General features: G+C 34.9%; 2 protein-coding genes across 2 annotated transcripts in view; both read left to right on the top strand.

The window, feature by feature from the left end:
- Positions 1 to 2738: 2738 nt before the first annotated feature.
- On the top strand, positions 2739 to 4091 carry LOC131165519 (transcription repressor OFP1-like). Its single transcript, XM_058123408.1, has one exon. It carries the CDS (start codon positions 2821 to 2823, stop codon positions 3883 to 3885), a length of 1065 nt encoding a protein of 354 aa, XP_057979391.1. The 5' UTR covers positions 2739 to 2820; the 3' UTR covers positions 3886 to 4091.
- Positions 4092 to 13815: 9724 nt separating this feature from the next.
- The window catches only part of LOC131165518 (alpha-galactosidase 3), a 29420-nt gene continuing 23171 nt past the window's right edge, over positions 13816 to 20064 (top strand). The window contains exons 1-11 of the mRNA XM_058123407.1: positions 13816 to 14177; positions 15541 to 15599; positions 16742 to 16798; positions 16883 to 16917; positions 17298 to 17401; positions 17540 to 17612; positions 18047 to 18105; positions 18192 to 18257; positions 18349 to 18432; positions 19260 to 19324; positions 19416 to 19498. Coding sequence (XP_057979390.1) covers positions 13906 to 14177; positions 15541 to 15599; positions 16742 to 16798; positions 16883 to 16917; positions 17298 to 17401; positions 17540 to 17612; positions 18047 to 18105; positions 18192 to 18257; positions 18349 to 18432; positions 19260 to 19324; positions 19416 to 19498 — 957 coding nt within the window. The 5' untranslated portion in view covers positions 13816 to 13905. The remainder of the gene's footprint in view (positions 14178 to 15540; positions 15600 to 16741; positions 16799 to 16882; positions 16918 to 17297; positions 17402 to 17539; positions 17613 to 18046; positions 18106 to 18191; positions 18258 to 18348; positions 18433 to 19259; positions 19325 to 19415; positions 19499 to 20064) is intronic.

The following is a 20064-nucleotide window of genomic DNA, read 5'->3' as shown; positions in this document are numbered from 1 at the left end:
ACCCGGGATGCAACCCGTCGCCCCTTTTTTTCCCAAAACTGTAATAATGAAAAACCCATAGCTGTTCCCCGTTAGATTCCCCCCAAATGAGTAGCCAAAACACGCACAAGACCCTGGCCACAGTTCCACGGAGTCCGATTTCAAAAATAACCAATATAAACATAGTTCCCCTTACATTTTCCTCGAATAACAAATCCCGAACTCCAAGGCCCCTAAATAGTGAATTGAGTTCCAAAATGTACAAATCACAGTACATAATATGTACACAAGACCATTACCTACAAAACAACCAGATCAAAATTGAAAACCGAACCTTACCTCGATTTTTTGCCAAAGCTCGAAAATCTCCAAAATGAGATTCCGATTCGTAGAAATTGTAGAGAATCCTTCCACGATCCTCGTGGTAACTTCAGATTTTCGATTCCATCAATGATCGATGAAGAAATCTAGAGAGAAGGAGTGTAGGGAGAGTTTTAGAGAGAAAGAGATATATCTTTAAAGTTACTTAGTGAAGAAGTAATGAAAGTTTTCTTTTATAGACCTTTGACCCAAGAGAATTTGTCGACGAAATGATGCCTTCGTCGACAAATCTGAGACCGCCGATTTTTCCGACACTCATCGGCTTCTCCTCGTCGACGAGTCTCTGAATTTCGTCGACGAGAAGAACAAAGGCCTCGTCGACGAAATCTGGCTTCGTCGACAAAATTCAGAGATTCGTCGACGAGGCCAAATTTCTTCGACGATGCCTATGTTCTTCTCGTCAACGAAATTCAAAGATTCGTTGACGGGGAGAAGCCGAGTGGTCTCGGAAAAACCAGTGATCTTAGATTCTTCGACGAGGCCACCGATTTGTCGACGAAGTTAGTGAAAGATTCGTCAACGAAGGTAGCATTTCGTCAACGAATTCCCCCGGGTCAAGGGGCTATAAAAGGAAATTCTCTTTTCTTCTTCATTAAGTTTCTCAAATATCTCTCCCTCTCTTACTAAACCTCTCCCTACTCTCTCTCTCTCTAGATTTCTTCGCCAATCATTGATAGAATCAGGAAATGGAAGTTACCATAAGAATCGTGGAAAGATTCTCTATAACTTCTACCGATCGGAATCTCGTTTCGGAAGTTTTCGGGTTTTGGCAAAAAATCGAGGTAAGACTCGGTTTTTCATTTCTGATTTGGTAGTTTTGTAGAGGATGGTATTGTGAGTATATTTTGTACTGTGATTTGTAGGTTTTGGAACTCGGTTCGCTGTTTAGGAGCCTTGGAGTTCAGGTTTTGTTATACAGGGTTAAGGTAAGGGGAAGTATGTTTATATTGGTTCTTTTCGAAATCGGACTCGATGGAATTGTGGTCCACGGTCCTGTGTGTGTTTTGGCTACTCATTTGAGGAGATCTAACAGGAAAAACTATGAGTTTTTCATTATTGCAGTTTTGGAAAAAAGTGGGCGACGGGCTGAATCCCGGGTTTTGTTGAAAACCGAGTATATGTGTGATTTATACTATGATATTGGGATAGTCGTGCCTTGACTTTGTTTAAACTGTATTTGCTTGGAAAACCATGATTTAGATTACCAAATGAGTGTGGTTTGTTTGGTTATATGAGCATGCATGTGTGTGTGATATGCGGAATTGCTGATAGGATCGCGATTCCAAAATGAATCCAGGGACTAAGAGTGACCGGATCTATATCCGAGGGTGTGTGTTTATCGCCTGCCACGTAGGCAAGAGTGTTCGACTCTATATCCAAGGGCATGAGCCTATTCCAGCAGATCAGGTCGAAGGGTGTGGATCCACCATTTAGCGCTGGTACGATGCCATCGGAGTCAAGGATTAGCCATGTTCTGGTGGCGCCATGCTTCAGTGGTTGGCTACGGGCCAACGCTGGAATGCCGGACCGGCTTCGGGCCAAAGGGTGTGACGACACCAGGATTGCTGATCATGTGTTGCGTGCGCGTGTATGCACTGTGTAAATTAGTACTGGATTTGCATTTAACTGCGTGTATGTTGCATCACGATAACACTCAAATGCCATACACCGATATAACCTGTGTTCTTCCTTACTGAGAGGTGTCTCACCTCTGCTGTATGTACATTTTTACAGTTCCTTCGAGTAACCGGAACTAGCGTCCTGGTGTAGGGAGGGTAGTGGCCAGTGTATTGCGTTAGCGTTTGGGTAAGTGCTAGGACTATAGTTTTGTTGGTTGCCATTTTGAGTTGTATTTGGGCACCTAGTTTGTACGGTTAGATAAAGCTGTGTTTGGCTCGTATATAGACTTTGGTATGGTACTGCATATATTGATATAGAATGACTTTTTCCACTACGTATATGATTGTAGTTGGATATGTTTAGGGTGCCTGGGAACCCTACGGGTTCAGGCTCTCATCCATTGTACTGTATCTGTGATGATTTGTATGATATATGGACATGTTAAGTTACATTTTCACTCCTAGATCCCATTTCAGGGTTTGGGGGCGTGACAACCAATTTCCCAATTTGCTCATCTCTTATTTATTTAAACCCAGTTTTCACGGTTCGGTTCTTCCGGTGTATGATTCAATTATGTAAAAATAAAAGTGTAATATGTGAATGACAAATATAGATCTTTAATTTTAACTATTTTTATTTGTGATATTTCTAAGACTTACCTTAAACTTTTACAAATATTGCCACGGTGACACAATGATCAGGAGGATTAATTTCATCCACCGATATAAAAGCAGGAAGCAGAACTGCCAACTGATCGACGTATCAAAGACTTTCTGATCCATCACCAGGTAATTTCTCCTCAATTATCGCTCAACGCGCCACACACACAGCTCGAGAGAGATGGGTAATAATTACAGGTTCACGTTATCGGAGATGATGCCTATGGCCTGGTTCTACAAGCTGAAGGAGACCACGCGGACGAGCAGAGCCAAGAATTCCAATTCCAACGCGTCTCCCTCCTCCTCCAACAAGAAAAAATCATCCAGACCCACTCCTATTCCCACTCCCAATTCCAATTACCAGTACTCACCCCCCAATGGATTCCACAATTCCACCGCAAGCCACCGAATCAGAACACCCACTCCCGCAGACCCCCCAAGAAGATCTTCCTACTCCAAAACCCTTCGCAGGACCTCCAGACGCCCCCCTGTCTCTGATCCTGCCTGCTCCATTAGCACTACGAATGCTGACCTTACTCCTGATCAGGATCATCCTCAATGTTCTGAACTGCGTGAATCACAATTCCATCATGGACAGGCCAGCACCTTTAGTTTTACTACTTCTTCAAAACCTGATCACGCACTAATGATCTCAGAAAGCATAGACCTCACCCCAATTTCAGCCAAAATCAGAGAAAACCACAAACTCACTGAGCCAATTATCACGAGTTCCTCAATTCCCAAGGCTCCCCGGAAAAAGAGTTGTCCTGCAAATGCCGGCGCCTCTGTTACTGCTGAAGATGATGAACGGGGCTTCAAGAAGAAGGTTGACGGAGAAAGGAATAAGATCATGGCTGCTTCGGGAGTGAAGCTCCGGCCAAACTCCCCCAGATTTGCCAACAGAAAGATCAATCAGGCCTTGGGTGGGCGCCGGAAGAGTACGAGTACTGCATTAGTGATGACTCCGACCAGTTCGAGACTAGCAATGCAAAGGAAGCACCGGGGGGCTGATGATGAGATGAGATTCATGGCAATTACGAAGGCGTCGGAGGACCCACAAAGAGATTTTATGGAATCAATGGCGGCGATGATTGGGGAGTACAACATAAGGGCGGCCAATGATTTGGAAGAGCTGCTGGCCTGGTACCTCTCTTTGAACTCCGATGAGTTTCATGACCTCATTGTCAAGGCGTTTCAGGGAATCTGGTTCGCTTTGAGTGAAATTCACGATTCACGACAGCAGTAAATTACGTGTTAATCTTAATTAGCTAGTTAAATTAGTCATGTGTTTCAATTTTGAATTTCTCAGAGATGTGTTGAAGCAAATTAAATGAAGCTAGTGTCTCTAAGATTGCAACAGTGATTACATCCATCTCTATGAAATGTTTCGTACTGTATAAATCTCATAGAATCAAATAAATAAATAAGTACATGAGATTTCATGACCGATAATTTTTAGAGACAAATATGACATACAAATTAAGATCTAGTATCATTTCCATGCAATTATTCAAATTGACATGATTTATTACAAGGGTTTATTGTTATTTCTAATGAAGATTGATAGGTATACGTACACACTGTACACTTAAATTAATAATCTCATCTCAATCCCATTAGATTTCACAAATTTTAAGCACAAACTTAATTAATAATAAAACACTCAATTAGAACAATATCATCTCAATGACAATTTTGTTACCCTAAATTGTAAGTTTGAATTTTGAGCTTTGAATTTAAATTTAAGAAATTTGAATAAATCTCAATGCAATTTATATTACATTTTATTTAAATTCAATACAAATTCACATATAAAGACTCTCCAAACATGGATTTAGTATACTAAACATTTCACTATACTAATATTCTGTGCTAACCAAAAATGCATGAAAGTCAAAAAATTAACAAAACATCATTAGAATTAGTTTTTTATTTTTGTTTTTTTGCCTGTTTTATAAGCATTAGAATTCAGCAGTTGCAAAGAAGGCAAATGCCTCACTAGTTAAATCACGTGCATTAAATAAAAACAATAATATGATTTAATTAAATCACATGTAGGTGGAGAAGGGGAGGGGGTGGAAATGAAAATAGTAGAAGTAAGAAGGTAGTTGAGAAAACTTTTTTGGACCCAATTGGAATTAATGCAAAGGAGATTTGTCGGCAGATTTCTACATAATTATTTAGAAATTACTTTGATGTGTTGTTAATTACCAAATTTGCTTTAACGAAGAAAAGGGAACCCACACCACTCGCCATCTCATTAAACATCACTCCTCACTTCAGTCTCTATCTAAGTTATATTTTTCTTTTTGTCTTCATGTGTTTTTTTTTTTTTAAAAGAAAAGAAAAAATAGCCCTCATGGTGCAAGCCTCAAAGCACTATTAATTTGTATATATGTGCTACAGCCAGCTAGGCTAGGGTCTAATTACACTACGCATGGAACCCAGCCCCCTAATATATAAATGTCATCTCATTCATGATTAATTAAATAGGCTTAAAAAAATAATATTATTAATTAGTATTGCATATTAAATATACCCAAGCATCCTCCGTGTGCGCGCACATTATATGAGTATATATTTTTCATTGTATAAATCAATCATAATAATATTATTAAGTCTAACCATATATCGAAGTATAACTCATATTCAAAGGATGATTTGCATATTTAAGTTTTTAAGTATTGATAGGATTTTGTGTAGAGGGTCAAGTCCTTGAAGGGTCTGACAGAAAATGATAATATATGATATTTTGAGTTAAGACATTGTGTCTCAATGTTGCTATGTAATCATATTTTGAAACTATAAATTACAAGAGAATTATGTATATATGTAATGCCCTGAACCTATAGGTAGGTCCCAGGTGTGAATTTAAGTAATCTAATTTGTCTCTGTATTAATTTAAACATACATGATACAATACATAAAGAGGTCCAACCCTGTGGGGTAAACGGGTGCCCACATACATACACGCAATCATCCATACTCATCCATAATACGCAGCGGAATACGATCTGTTATACACAACCAGTATCATACCAGAGTCTATATAAACTAGGATAACATACCCACAATACAAAACATACCCAGGTGTCTACAAAACTATCCCGACAACCTGGATACCAAAACTCGTACCTAAAAGGTACTAGCAGTAGCTACGACACCCCTGCTCTTAGACGCTAGGATGCTACTTACCGCTACCTGAAGGACCTAAAAAACATTGTACGTACATTCGGGGTGAGACACCTCTCAGTAAGGAAGAAAACAGTTTATATCAGTATGTGGCATACCAGTGTCATTTTACATACATAACACTATACATACGATACAGTTTGAAACAATTCGTACAGTTTCATACAATTCCATACAGTTCCAGTATTTTCAGAAAACCATTCAAGTTCATACGATAGCCAACATACATACATACATACGGTCAATGTCGTCACACTAGTTCGCAACTACACCAGGTCACCTCGTCTCACAGCGATTATGTAATGACCTGCTTAGTAAACTGAGTTTTTTTTTTTTTTTCTGCACTAATATTCTACATGCTCTGATACCATGTTGGAGGTAAACACAACCATAAATCTAAGCAGCAAGAAGCAGAAACTAAATAAACATAACCATAAACCATCATATATACAATACAAAACGAATACCAGAGTACTATCATGTTCCTCAAAATATACACATATATATGTTTTTTCCAAAAACTCCTTCAACTATACTGGGATATACAAAAACACTTCCCAAAAATGTACTCACTCTCTGACAGGGCACTACAAACACCCCTCTATTTGCGAGTCTGGTCTGCTCACCTACCTGGATCACCTGAAAAATATTTCAGTACTGGGATAAGCCAACGCTCAATAAGAAGAAATATGCTATTACTAGTGTGTGGCAAATGAGCTACTATATATCATGAAATTTATTTTCATACAAATATGAATAATTGAGTACAAAAGTACAGTACAAATAATAAAACACACCACCCTTTTTCCCTATTGTTTAACATAACAGCATTATGGTTATAATTCAAAGTACTTCTAGTGTACATAAGTATGGTCCCTATTTCTATAAATCCGTACGTATGTAATAGTAACTGAAATTGTTCCCTGTGGCTATCTGTGTGTCATGACTTGCCTCCTTATGACAAGGTTGTGCGGCCTGTAGGCTGGATTTACCCTGGCTGGCCAACTAGGAATAAATCACTGAACTCCGTCAGTCAACCTGTCCACCTCAACCCATATCTGGATGGGGAGCCTAACCTCTTTAAGGGCCTAGGTAGTCAATCTTACCACGTATTATCTGAATAGGTGGTTGCACTCATAAAGTAACATAATATCTGTAACTGCAAGTCCAACAGGGTCTGATATCATATAATATATATATATATATATATATATATATATATATGATTTACCATGATTTTGAAGTACTGAAATAACCATGATGCTACATAAACTGTAACTGTAGTTCATACATAATACCGAGAACTGCATAATCATAATACTGAAGCTGTATAATCATAATACTAATATTCATGTAATCATGGTACTGAGATCTGTATAATCATGGTACTAAAATCCATAAAATCATGGTACTGAAATTCACATAAACATAATACTGAAATTCATTAAATCATGAAACTAAATTCGGAAAACATATCCCCGCACCATATTCATATTCACAAGCCACACCATACTAAATACATAATTTTCGTAATTAAATAAGTTGTATAGTATTTTAAGAAATACTTAACATAACATATTTCCCTTACCTGACTACTGGAAAGCCCCTATCGAATACTAGCCTAACTCCCGCAGGGCCTCCTACAAAATACTCTGAAAACAATATTTGCCAGAACATAATATCAGTATTTTTTTGCCTATATCATTTCCTATAACTATCATAAGGCCAAAAAGGGACTAAAATGTCTTACCCTGAATTTGGGATGAATTCTAACTTTGTTTTCCTGACGATTTGCTCGGCAGACTTGCAGAGAAATCCGTAAAGAGCGTCGTGGTAGCTTCGGATCGTCGATCCAGCGACTGGTGGGGCCGAAATCTAAGAGAGAAGGGAGAGGGAGACATAGAGAGAGAGAGAGGAGAGAGAGAGGTGCGGTGAAAATGATAAAATATCCCGGTTTACCTCTATTTATATTTCCAGATTTGTTGACGAGACATGTCACCTCGTTGACGAGTTTTTTAGTAAATTCGTCGACAAGTCCCTGTATTCGTCGACGAAATTCAGAGCAGCCCGGATTCGTCTCTTGGCATTTTCTCATCAATGAAGTCCTGTATTCGTCAACAAAATTATTTAAACCTTTATCAACGAAACCCTGTGTTCGTTGACGAAACCCTGAAAATTTTCTGAAATTTTTATTTCCCTCAAAATGTAATATCGTCAACGAACACAGATCGTTCGTTGACGAAGCCTATGGCCTCCTTCTATTTCTGTATCTATTTTCTCTTTCCCTTATTATTATTAAAATGCTATTATTCTTCGGGTCACTATAGATTACATTGCTACATACGCAGCTACGTTGCGACGATCAAGACCCAATGGTGAATTCATTGCCTCATACGCAACTACACAAGGTCACCCAGTCTCACAGCGATTACATTACTACGTATGCAACTACGAAGATCTACGACTCAGGCCCAATAGTGAATCCATTGCTACATATACAACTACACAAGGTCACCTAGTCTCACCCCGATTACATTGCCACATGTGCAACTACGCTGCGACGACCTAGGCCCACTGTGAATGCATTGCTACATACGGTGTAGAACACACCCTTCGGTGACCAGCCGAAACATACTGGTGATATTTCACACCCCGGATATAGAGCCGGCCACTCTCGCCCACGGTAGTTAACCAATAAATGACTGTTTTACAAACTCCTGGAATCATTTTGGAACTCACATTCTTTTACATTTCAGCGTACGGTAATTAGCCGCCACATAACTGTTTCACAAATATCTGGAACAAAATACATACATACAAACATAACACACTTATTTGGTTTACGGCAAATCATATCAATTATAATTTCAAGTATACAGTTTATGCAAATATGAATTACAGTCACCTCAATAATACAGTTTCAACGTAACAAACAGTTTTCCAATCAAAGTAGAGATGATACCCGAAATCTCCAATTTTCCTGAAAACTGTAACCTGAAAATCCCGCATTTTTACCCGATAGATTTCCCCAAATAAGTAGCCAAAACATACATATGATCATAACTTACAGACTTACCGATCCTGATTTAAAAAATGGACTGATATAAACAGAATCCTCTTACCTTAACCCGAAATCCAACTACGAACTCTACGGTCCTCAAAACTACGAACCAAGACTCTGAAATCTACAAACCATAGTACAAAACATACTTACAATCCGTACTACTATACATATACTGAATCATAAATGAAAACCGAGCCTTACCTCGATTTTGGCCTGAAACCCGAAATCTTTCGAAACGAGATTCCGATCGAGTAGAAATGTAGAGAAACCTTCACTGATCCTCGCTGTATCATTGGATTTACGAATTCGGCAACAAATGACAAGGAAAACTAGAGAGAGAGAGAGTGTAGGGAGAGTTTTAGAGAGAGAGAGCTTTTGGGAAAACTTAGTCCCAAAGTAATCCGAAAATATCCTTATAAAGACCCTTGACCTGAGAGGCTTCGTCGATAAATTGGTCTCCTCGTCGACGAGATTTTCAGGGATTTCGTTGACGAGGCAGCAATTTTGTCGACGAACCCTGATATTTAAATTTCCCTAAATCCCTCGACTTTTTCTCATCGACGAGAATAACAAAGGCCTCGTCGATGAAATCCAACTTTGCCGACGAACCTGTTCTTTTACCAAAATTTCCCTCTCTTTATATATATTAACCCATTATCAGAGTTTAGGTTCTTACAATATATATATATATATATATATATATATATATATATATATTGTCAATTGTTGAAATTTAAAGTCATTCCATTGATAACATGGTGGAGATATTTATAATAGCTTTGTGAATTAATATGGTCACGATGTAAAACTATATAAAATTATTAGGCTTTCTTTTATTTTATTTATATATGCATAATCTTACAAATTGCATTAATAGTAGTATATGCGTGGTTCATTGAGATGTTGAACATATTTTGAATACTTTTGTGAAAAGTATGAAATTTACATTTATTGCACATTTCATATGCAAAAAAAAAATTTAATTTGTCTATTCAAATTTTCTTTGCTATTACATTCCATTTTGAAAAATCATTATATGGCTTTAGATTTAAAAGAATTGCACGCAAATTTAAATTTTTTAAAAATACATTATTTTTCACTTAAAATTAGGGAAAAACAAAAGAAGATGGGTGGTGGAGATAAAGTGTTTTTATTTTTTTAAAATTTTTTAATAAAAAAGCAGTGAATGAAGAAGCCCGCCAACACTTACGATCAAATCAACCAAAACCCTCTTATTAATTAATATTTTACAAAAGAAAAAAAATAGAAAAATAAAGAAAAAAGTTGATGTGTGTCCCGGAGTAATTGACAACTCAACCAAAATGTAAGTTGGTTTTCACGAAAATTTCAAATCAATCTACTAATTGTTTGTTTTGTTTTGTTTGTTTGGTACCTTTCAATTCGTAATTAAAAAAATAAAGCAAGCAAATAATTTGTTTTTTGAGAAAAAAATAAATAAATAAAGCTCCATGAATAAAATAATTGCCCCAAAAGTCATCAAAAGAGGCACCAAAAAGTAGATGTTTCGAATTTGTTTTATGTTCCCCAAGAAGATATGGTCCATCCTTCATACTTTTCAAACACATGCGCTTATATTTTACATATAATTGGTACAGTGCCTTGTGGTAAATTGGAATTTCCATGCATTCATTAATCATTCCAACCATTGAATATTGACAATTTTTTTCTATCATACATACAACATTGGCTGAGGTAATTCTTTAATTTTTCAAGGTTAAGTGAGATATCCTATCTTGCAAATGAAATGCACAGGCCATTACTTTGACTTAAATACCAATGAAATGTGATATCATTTTTTTATATTAATCGATAGAGTTTCATCGGACTTAACTACTCAATGAAAGATGTATCATTCCAACCATTGTTTGATTGGAATATTGACCATTTTTACAACATTGATTGAGGTAATTCTTTAATTATTCAAGGATTAAGTGAGATATCCCTATCTTGCAAATGAAATGCACGGCTGTTATTTTGACTCAAATACCAATCAAATGTTCTCTCATTTTTTTTTTATATTGATGCTCAATGAGAGATGTATTTTCTCTTGATTTAATGCGATTTTCTACTCCTTATAAATCATAAAATTGACTTATGCAACATTCTCAAGTATGGACTTTAAACCTTAAATTTTAATTTGAGTATGTTTAAATAAATTTTAATATAATTTCATATTACATTTTTTTTTTTCAAATTCAATACAAATTTAAATTCAAATCTCTCCACACAGATATAAAAACCTAGTCACTTAAAAAAGAAATCGCTACATATTACAAGAAATAAAAAACTACTTTAAATATCAAGCTAATTAGAAGGGCAATTAGAAACACGAGCTCAGTATCTCTAGCTCCTTGTTCAATTGGAAATGTTCTTTTTTTATATACTAATCAACATATTAGTTTAATAAGAAACACTCCTATTACGTGTATTACATTAATAAGAATTTTTAGGTAACTAAATGATTAATTCAAAAGTTCCCTATTATATAAGAAAGAGTCATGAAAGAACATTTAATCAATAGAGAAATATAAAATTTAAGTTTGATCATTTTGACTTTGAAAAAAAAATTTTCTTTGCAATTAGGTGTTCAAATAAAGTTAGAAAGTTTGATAGTAATATCTCCTTTTTTTTTTCTATCTCTTTTTTCCTCCTCAAGTGGAGGTGCTTTAGCGGCCAATGCCATTGCCCACGTAGTTACTTTTTAAACCCAATACTCTGCAACAAAATTAATGAAATTTACAAAATTAAAAAAAGAGTTAAAATAACAATTTTAGGTTAAAATAGTATTTTTTAAAATATAATATATAATTTATTTATTGTTAGTATAATAATAATAATAATAATAATAATAATAATAATAATAATAATAAAACTCTTAAATTTGATTCTCATAATCTTTTAAACATTATAACATTTGAGTAAATAAATTTAAAATGTCAAACCAATATGAAAAATGTCATTGATGACAATTACTAACACATGTGATGTATTTAAAAAAAAAGACACAACCTCACCCTGCAATAACATAAGAGAAAAATAAACAATAAAATTAATAGTCAAAATCAAATATATAAAATGATGTTCTGAGATAATTTTTCAATAAAAAAAAAAGTTTATAGGCAATTGACTTGCCACCATATATGCGTTAATACATGAAATTATAGAAAATGAAAAGATAATCACTAAATTTTGAATATATTCCTCCCAAACATTATTTTTACGGGTTACAACTTTTTAAATTTATTTTAATTTTCAAAAAACATATTTTACATATAAATGTTGCAATACAAAATCATTAAAACTACAATAGTTTAAGGTAAATCAAAGCCACCTCATTTGACAATGAGTAAGAAAATTTGCCTCCATCAAAAGAGACAAAGCACTAATACCAATAAAAAAATAATGTGAAAGAGAAAGTAATATTACAAAATCTTTCAATACTCGCAAATTTAAATTGTAAACATATATTGAAGCAAAAACATGCACACCACAGGTAAAAACAAATTAAAAAAAAAAAAAAAGAATTGTGGAAATCACTTGATAATTAAATTATTAGGAAAGGTAAAATAAATGTAGATGTAAAGACCTTCTATGACTACCACAATTAGGGGTGAGCACACGGTCGGTTCGATTAAATTCGGGAATTAACCGAATTAACCGAAAAATTCGGTTAATATCAACCATTAACCGAACAGACCGAATTGACGAAAGACACCGAACCGACCCCGACCGAATTGCCCATTCGGGTAATTCGGTTAACCGATTTTAACCGAAATCATTTAAAATTAATTGTTAGAAATATAATACAATTATAAATTTTTTTTAAAATCAAATCCAACTTAATTAAATACCTTATTTATTAATTTTATTAATGAAAATAATATTTTACCATAGAACAAAGAATCCAAATAGGTTAATTAAACTCCTTAACGTACTTACATAAGCAAAATTTATATTCATAAATTATATTTAAAATCTAATTAATTAGTAATTCGGTTAATTCGGTTAACCGAAATTTTTTTTACCCTTAACCGAACCGAAACCGATTAACCGAAATTTTGTAGAATTATAACTGAACCGACCGAACCGGGATTTTTTCCCAAACCGAACCGACCAATTTCGGCCAGTTAATTTGGTTAATTTGATTTTCACCGAATTTTGCTCACCCCTAACCACAATGGTGAATTATACACAGGAGTGTGCTCGTCTGTCAATATAATCTTATTGAGCACTTGAACTATTTTCTTCATTATCTATTTCTCTCTCATTCCCAAACACCCAAATGACAAATGTTAGGTACATTTCGTACTAACTATTAATTCTGACATAATGTTAATGCTCAATAATTTGTACATTAGTTATTTGATCAAATCAATTTATAGTTGAATGAAACAAATATATTATTTCAGAAATGAAAATGAAGAGATAAAACCTATTCAAAAATTAATAATGTCACGATCAAACAAAACTAAAAGATTTCTTAGCATTTGATTGGAAGAAGAAATGTGTTTTATGTTATTAGATAAAATCTAATATGCTTGGACATACTTAAATTAACTTTTAAAATAAATTTTTTTTTTTAACCATTGTGCAATGCAACATCAATTAGAAGTTTCCAGACTCGCCCGAAAATGAAACAACATCGCGAGAGTGAGGACTAAAGACAAAATTGTTAATCCCTAGTCCAACAAGCGGGCCGAGCAACTAAGCAAGGCCCTCCTATAAAGAAATGGGCCTAAATTTTAGCGAACAGTGAGCCCAGCAAAACTAAGCCCATTAATTTAAACCAGCAGTAGACGATCGATGTGGGGGCATTGCTGTCCGTGAATCATTTGAAATTAATGGTAGGGCAAGCCCTTATTTAATAAAAAAAATAATATTATTTTTATTTTAGCTTCCATGGCAAGTCATGTTGTATTCTCTCATTTCCTTTTTAGTTTTTATTACGTAAAGTTTTGAAGTAAGTCATAGTCATGCCTGAAAGGATTAATGGATAAAGCTGGTTTTGATTTTGCATTTAATCCTTTTGACTGTTCAGCAGAAGCGCCGAGAGACGGAGAGAGTGAGAGAGAGAAGCACGCAAGAACAATGGCGAAGGCGAAGGCGAAGGCGAAGAGCATGCTGTTTACATGTATTTTGATTCTAGCTCCTTTACTGATTGTCGCAGCACCATCGGTGGTATCATCAAGCAACATTTTTGATACTTCCAAGTATGGTTTGCTCCAACTCGACAACGGCTTGGGTCTAACTCCTCAGATGGGGTAAATCCTTTCTTCTTCTCCTTCTTCTCCTCTTCTTCTGAATTTTTTTTAATAATATGCATGTAGATTTCTCTCTTCTTCAATTTCGTTTCTTCTTGCTCTCACTTGAATGATTTTAGTGGGTTAGGTTTTTAATCCCTGAAAATACAAGAATGAAGAAATCATCCCTTGTTATTTGAAAGATCAAACGTTGTTCCTTTCGGGCATTACTAGGTTCTGTTTTAGAAAGAAATGGTTGACTTAAAAATTATATTTAACGAAAAATGTATATTAGCAGTTTTTCAGTTCTCCAATTCCATAGCAACACAGCAATTTATTAACATCAACAACTCAGCAGTCTTGGTTTTAATTTCAGATTACCAGCACGCACAACAGATTATCAACAAGCAGCAGTTATATATTAGTTACAGCAGAATTTTCTTAGTTATAAATTTTATTCTTCCGTTGTACAAATTCAGTTACGATTATATGTATAAAAAGACATTATGTAATGTTTTTCATTAATTGAATCAGAGGAGAATTCTTCATTCCAGTTTTAATATGGTATCAGAGCAATTCTAAACTTCCTCTGTATTCTCTGCAATTTTTTTTCGAAGCTTTATTGTTGTTTTCATGGCATCTTCGTCTACCTCTAATTCATCCATAGTTGATGATTTTACTAATCCATATTTCTTACATCATGGGGATAATCCAGGCATAGCTCTTGTCACTACACCTCTCAATGAAACAAATTATCACACTTGGCATCGTTCCATGATCACTTCCCTTCATGCCAAAAATAAACGTTCCTTTATTGATGGTTCTCTTCCACAGCCAGATGTTAATGATCCTCTTCGATCTGTTTGGGGACGCTGCAACTCCATGGTTGTCACATGGATTACAAACTCATTATCAAAAGACATTGTTTCTAGTGTCTTATTCTCTGACAATGCAAGAAGCATATGGTTGGATCTGCAACAGAGATTTTCAAGAAGCAGTGCTCCGCGTGTCTATCAGTTAAAGAAATCGATATCAATTACTCAATATTTGGAATTGTATAGATTATTCTAGTGATTAAGTTCGCTCTCAAAGTTGCTTTACAAATTTTTTTTCCAGGCAGTCATTTTCCGTCGGAGATTATTTGTTTCTATTTCATTTTTTCTCTCACCAAATTAACAGGGCGGGGCTTTAAATTTGAATATGCTTGTATGGAATTTGATCTTCTCTACCAGTTTACTCAGACAAATTAGCTTGTATTTGCACGGATAAAAAAAGCTTACGGTTGCCTGCAACTGCTTAGGTGCATATGGGTTTCTTTTTACAAATTTCTGTTTGTTCTTTATATGACTTGATCTGTTTTGATTTGAACATAACCCGAGGGCAGATGGAATAGCTGGAATTTCTTCGCTTGCAACATCAATGAAACAGTTATTAAGGAAACTGGTATGCTTTTGTGCAATTGTTCCTTTGTTCATATGGATGTGGCTTGGCCAAGTTGATTTGCTTCGATGTTTAGGCTGTAAATTGCTTGTATTTGGAAACCTTTAGTAATATGGGATGAAACTGAACTGCTAGTCACATAGTGAAGCAGCTGATTGCTGGTCACCAAATTCTCAATAAAGTTAGGAAAAAGAACTACGATTAGGTTCCAATGGTGGAAAATATGTTATTTTCTATTTTGAAGTTTACTATAAATTTTATTTTTTCTATTTTAAAGTTGATTTGAATTTTTTTTTTAATTTTAAAATATTTTGAATGGTTCGGATTGCATGCTTGAGTACAAATTGACAAATTGCTTGATAAATCAAGATCTATTTTAAATTTTGAAAATTGTGTATTAGGTTCAAAAAATTGCCTTGCAGATGATGATTCTTTTGTCATATTTAGTTGGAGTGGGGTGGAATGGAGTAAAATAAAACCTTAAACGGAGAATATTAAGAAATAAAGTGAAAAATTCGATTTCATTCCATGTGATTTTATTCCATTCTTATGTATCAAACATGTACTTAACGGAATGAAATAACAATTTTATAGGGATATAATAATTTATTGAAATGTTACATTTGCAAAGGTTTGTATTATTCCCGTGCTACCTATTGAGTACATTATCCCTGCCTCCTGCGTTAGGTGTAAATTTCCCTACTCGCCCCAACCCATTGCCCTACATTATTTTTATTTATATATTTATTTATTTTTTTATAAAACCTTCGTATTTAATATAACATCAATTCCAATGATAGTAGCTTATAGAAAATTTGGAAAGCATTTTGAAGATACTTGGTATAATCGGAATAGGATTGAGCCGTGATGTAGTTGTACCTGACTTACCGTGATTCACCCTGCTGCTTTGTGCTACCACCTATGGCTGTGTCCTGACCCCTCCTTTTTAGGTGTGGGACAGAGTGGAACTCTTTGCTGGAAATTGACATTCCTAATGTCAGTCTTATATTTTTCCTAATTGACACACACCTCATGTATCCTTTTCTTCCTTTTAAAAATATTTTGCTGAGTAGCTTATATTCACTCCTTTTGCTTGAATGGCCTCCCTCTTAATAAGTGCTAACATATACTCTTTTGATTGACAGCTGATGCACTTATCACAACCGGTTTGGCCAATTTAGGTTATGTTTATGTCAACATAGGTATTCTTTTTCATTACTTATATGCTTGGTTCCATGTTAAATTTTGGTTCTCCTTCAGGCTTATTTTAATTTTGACAAATGCAGATGATTGCTGGTCATCTCACACTCGAGATTCAAAGGTGAATCTGAATCCTATTATTCTGGTCACACTTCTCATCTTGAAGAAAACACCATCACTGTACTACCAAATAATAAGAATAACTATAATTTATTTTAGCTTGTTTAATGGTGTAGTTTGCTAGACCTTAGTTCCATTGTTGAACTTGTTTCTTCTAACGGGTTGGGTTGAAATTGTTTCACCGTGATAAACTTGTGCTTTCATTGTTTTATTGTATATCAGTTGTCTGGCTTTTAAGTAAATGAACAAATTAATTGTATGAATATGTGCATGCATTTTACAGGAGCGCGCGTGTGTGTGTGAATATGGAGAAATATTGTCTTCATGCTTTTAAAAATTGAATATTTTATGTTGGATTTCCTTTTTAACTATGTTGTGCAGGGTCAATTGGTCCCTGATCCTAAAACGTTTCCATTGGGAATTAAAGCTCTTGCTGATTATATACATGGGAAGGGCCTCAAGCTTGGTATTTATTCTGATGCTGGGTACGATAAACTTTCCACTCGCATCAGAAGATAAGTTAGATAATAAGGATTTAATGATTTTCTTTTCCTTGGAGTTTGTATTACTCCTCTCCTGTAACCTTGTTCTCTATTCTGATTCAATCAATTGAAATTTTTTAGGATCTTTACGTGTCAAGTTCGACCTGGGTCGCTTTATCATGAATCTGATGATGCAGAGTTCTTTGCTTCTTGGGTTAGTTTATCATATTGATTATAGATTTCAAAATTTCATTTTTTTTTTGTGTTGTATAATGGTGATCATGTAAGAGGCTTGTTTTGTTTTGTTTTAAAATTTTTGTTTTTATTTTTATTTTTGTTTTGCATTGAACATTTTTTTTTTCCAGAGCATTATACAGTCAAAATTAATCCTTCATAACGTAGTACTAGACATATGAGCAAACATGAAAAAGCAAATGATATCATTCTTCGGAATGATCTTGTACATATTATTAAATAAAATCATCTGAATTTCACTGATCACTGAAAATAAAATGAACACATTTGTAGTGTCAAGTTAAAAAATTTAGATGCTTTCCTTTGGCCCCTTTTGGTACAAAAGGAAAGATATGGTATTCATAGTTTCAAATATAGTTTATCCTTATGTATGCCATGTGTTGTGTTATTCAGGGTGTGGATTACTTGAAGTATGACAACTGTTATAATCTGGGCATCAAACCAAAGCAACGGTTTTTCCTCGTCTCAGTCTCATTTAGGTTGTTTAAGGTGTTGTATAAGTAGATTCAACTTAATTATGTGGCTACATGATTTCCAGATATCCTCCAATGCGTAAAGCTCTTAATGCTACTGGGCGTTCAATTTTCTATTCAATTTGTGAATGGTAATTTAGCTGCTTTTTTCTTTTCCTCAATTTTGTGAATTCATAAGGTTAACCCCAAAGGTCTTTTTTTTTCCTAAATTGATTTCAACAGGGGTATAGATGACCCTGCCCTATGGGCAGGTCAGGTTGGTAATAGTTGGCGAACAACGGATGATATCAATGATTCATGGGCCAGGTTAAGATTCTGGATCTTTGATTCTTAGACCGTATATTTATTTATCAAATATTGTTTCAGTTATGTTTGGAAAGGCAGATTTTATGCCAAACAAGCAAACACAGGTTACTTAAAAGCTATGGGAAATATATTTTTTATTTTTCTTAGAAATTATGAATGCAAGTCCCTTTCTATCTGAGGCCTCAAAGTGATTAACAATTCAAAATAGGTCTATATCTTGAATTATTTTCAAGGTTAGTGGTGGGCGCTTCCTAATTGAAATGCCAGAAATTCAGAAATCAGATGGAATGATCTGGGACAAACACACTTGCACAAGAACTTTTGGGCTGACCAATTAGCTCAAAATGCTTAAGCCAAGTTGCTCAGTAGTAGGCTTTTCCAAATTTATAAACCACACAAACATTCACTTGACAACTAATGTGGGATTGGAAATAGGTTTGCATTAGATGTGTGGAATGAAGTGGAACTTGAAAATTTTGGGTTGAGTGCAGATACTTTTATATCTTTGTTTCCAACTTGATGATTTTTTTGAGGTACATTTTTCTCCAGGAAAATATTGGCATGGAAAAGTATTTGATGGATTTGTTGGCGAGTATCCCTTCCGGTTTTGGTTTTTCTCTGGGTTTTAAGATATATAATGCATGATTTATAATCTTTGCTCCAATGGGATTGTATATGGGAAATTGGGCATTTTTTTTTTGGTTTCTTGCCAGCATGAATATGTGCATGTAGATGTTCATGCGCAGTTTATGTTCACTTTCGGTAAGCTTAAGATCCTTAATGCATAAGATGCCAAACTGATTGTCTCTTGTTTGTTTTTCATTAAGCATGACCACTATTGCTGATCTGAATGACAAATGGGCGGCCTATGCAGGACCAGGTGGATGGAATGGTAAGAACTTTATCTTCTTTGAGTTTTAATGAAGATGTGGCTATCAGCATTCCTGTTACATGTATTTTCACCCTATTGATTTTATTGGCAGATCCCGATATGCTGGAAGTTGGTAATGGGGGCATGACTTACCAGGAGTATCATGCACATTTTAGCATTTGGGCTTTGATGAAGGTACCCTTTCAACTTCTCAATAATCACTTTATTTCCCAGCTTTTCTGCTCTGGAATATTAAGTGGAGTTCGTTTATAATTTTGTATGTTATATTTATATATATATATATATATATATTCTTTGATTTCTGGAAGGAGATTGTGTGATAGAGAATGATTTTATTTGTTCATCTCATCTAAAAAACAGTATTTTTCTAGGGGAAGGTAAGAGAATATTAAGCACAATAGGGAAGAATACAAGGAGGGCTTAGATAGCTAAGAAAATAACATCAAATCAGTTACAAAAGAACCTATTATAAAAAAAATTCCCTTCGCTTCTCTCCTACCCTGCAAACAATCGAGGTATGTCCTTGTTGGCAACATTTAGAGCAGAAAAAACCCATATTTTCATATTTGGCCTCTTGCCAAATACATTGTTTCAAAGATAAAACAAGAGGAAATCCCTTAACCGGCTCCATCGTCAGGTTGACTTCCATGCAAATATGTGCCCCCGAGGCTCTCGTACGGCTAATTGTTGCATTATCGGTCCCGAGATAACGACCAAAACGAGTCGCTATAATTTGAAGA

Source organism: Malania oleifera, chromosome 10 (genome assembly GCF_029873635.1).
Source record: "Malania oleifera isolate guangnan ecotype guangnan chromosome 10, ASM2987363v1, whole genome shotgun sequence".
Taxonomy (NCBI): domain Eukaryota; kingdom Viridiplantae; phylum Streptophyta; class Magnoliopsida; order Santalales; family Ximeniaceae; genus Malania; species Malania oleifera.
Note: the sequence above shows the minus strand (reverse complement) of the source record. Positions and strands in the feature narration are given on the sequence as shown.

What these genes read in the sequence shown, in the direction of transcription:
- LOC131165519 (XM_058123408.1), top strand. Translation starts at nt 2,821, where the DNA reads ATGGGTAATAATTACAGGTTCACGTTATCGGAGATGATGCCTATGGCC.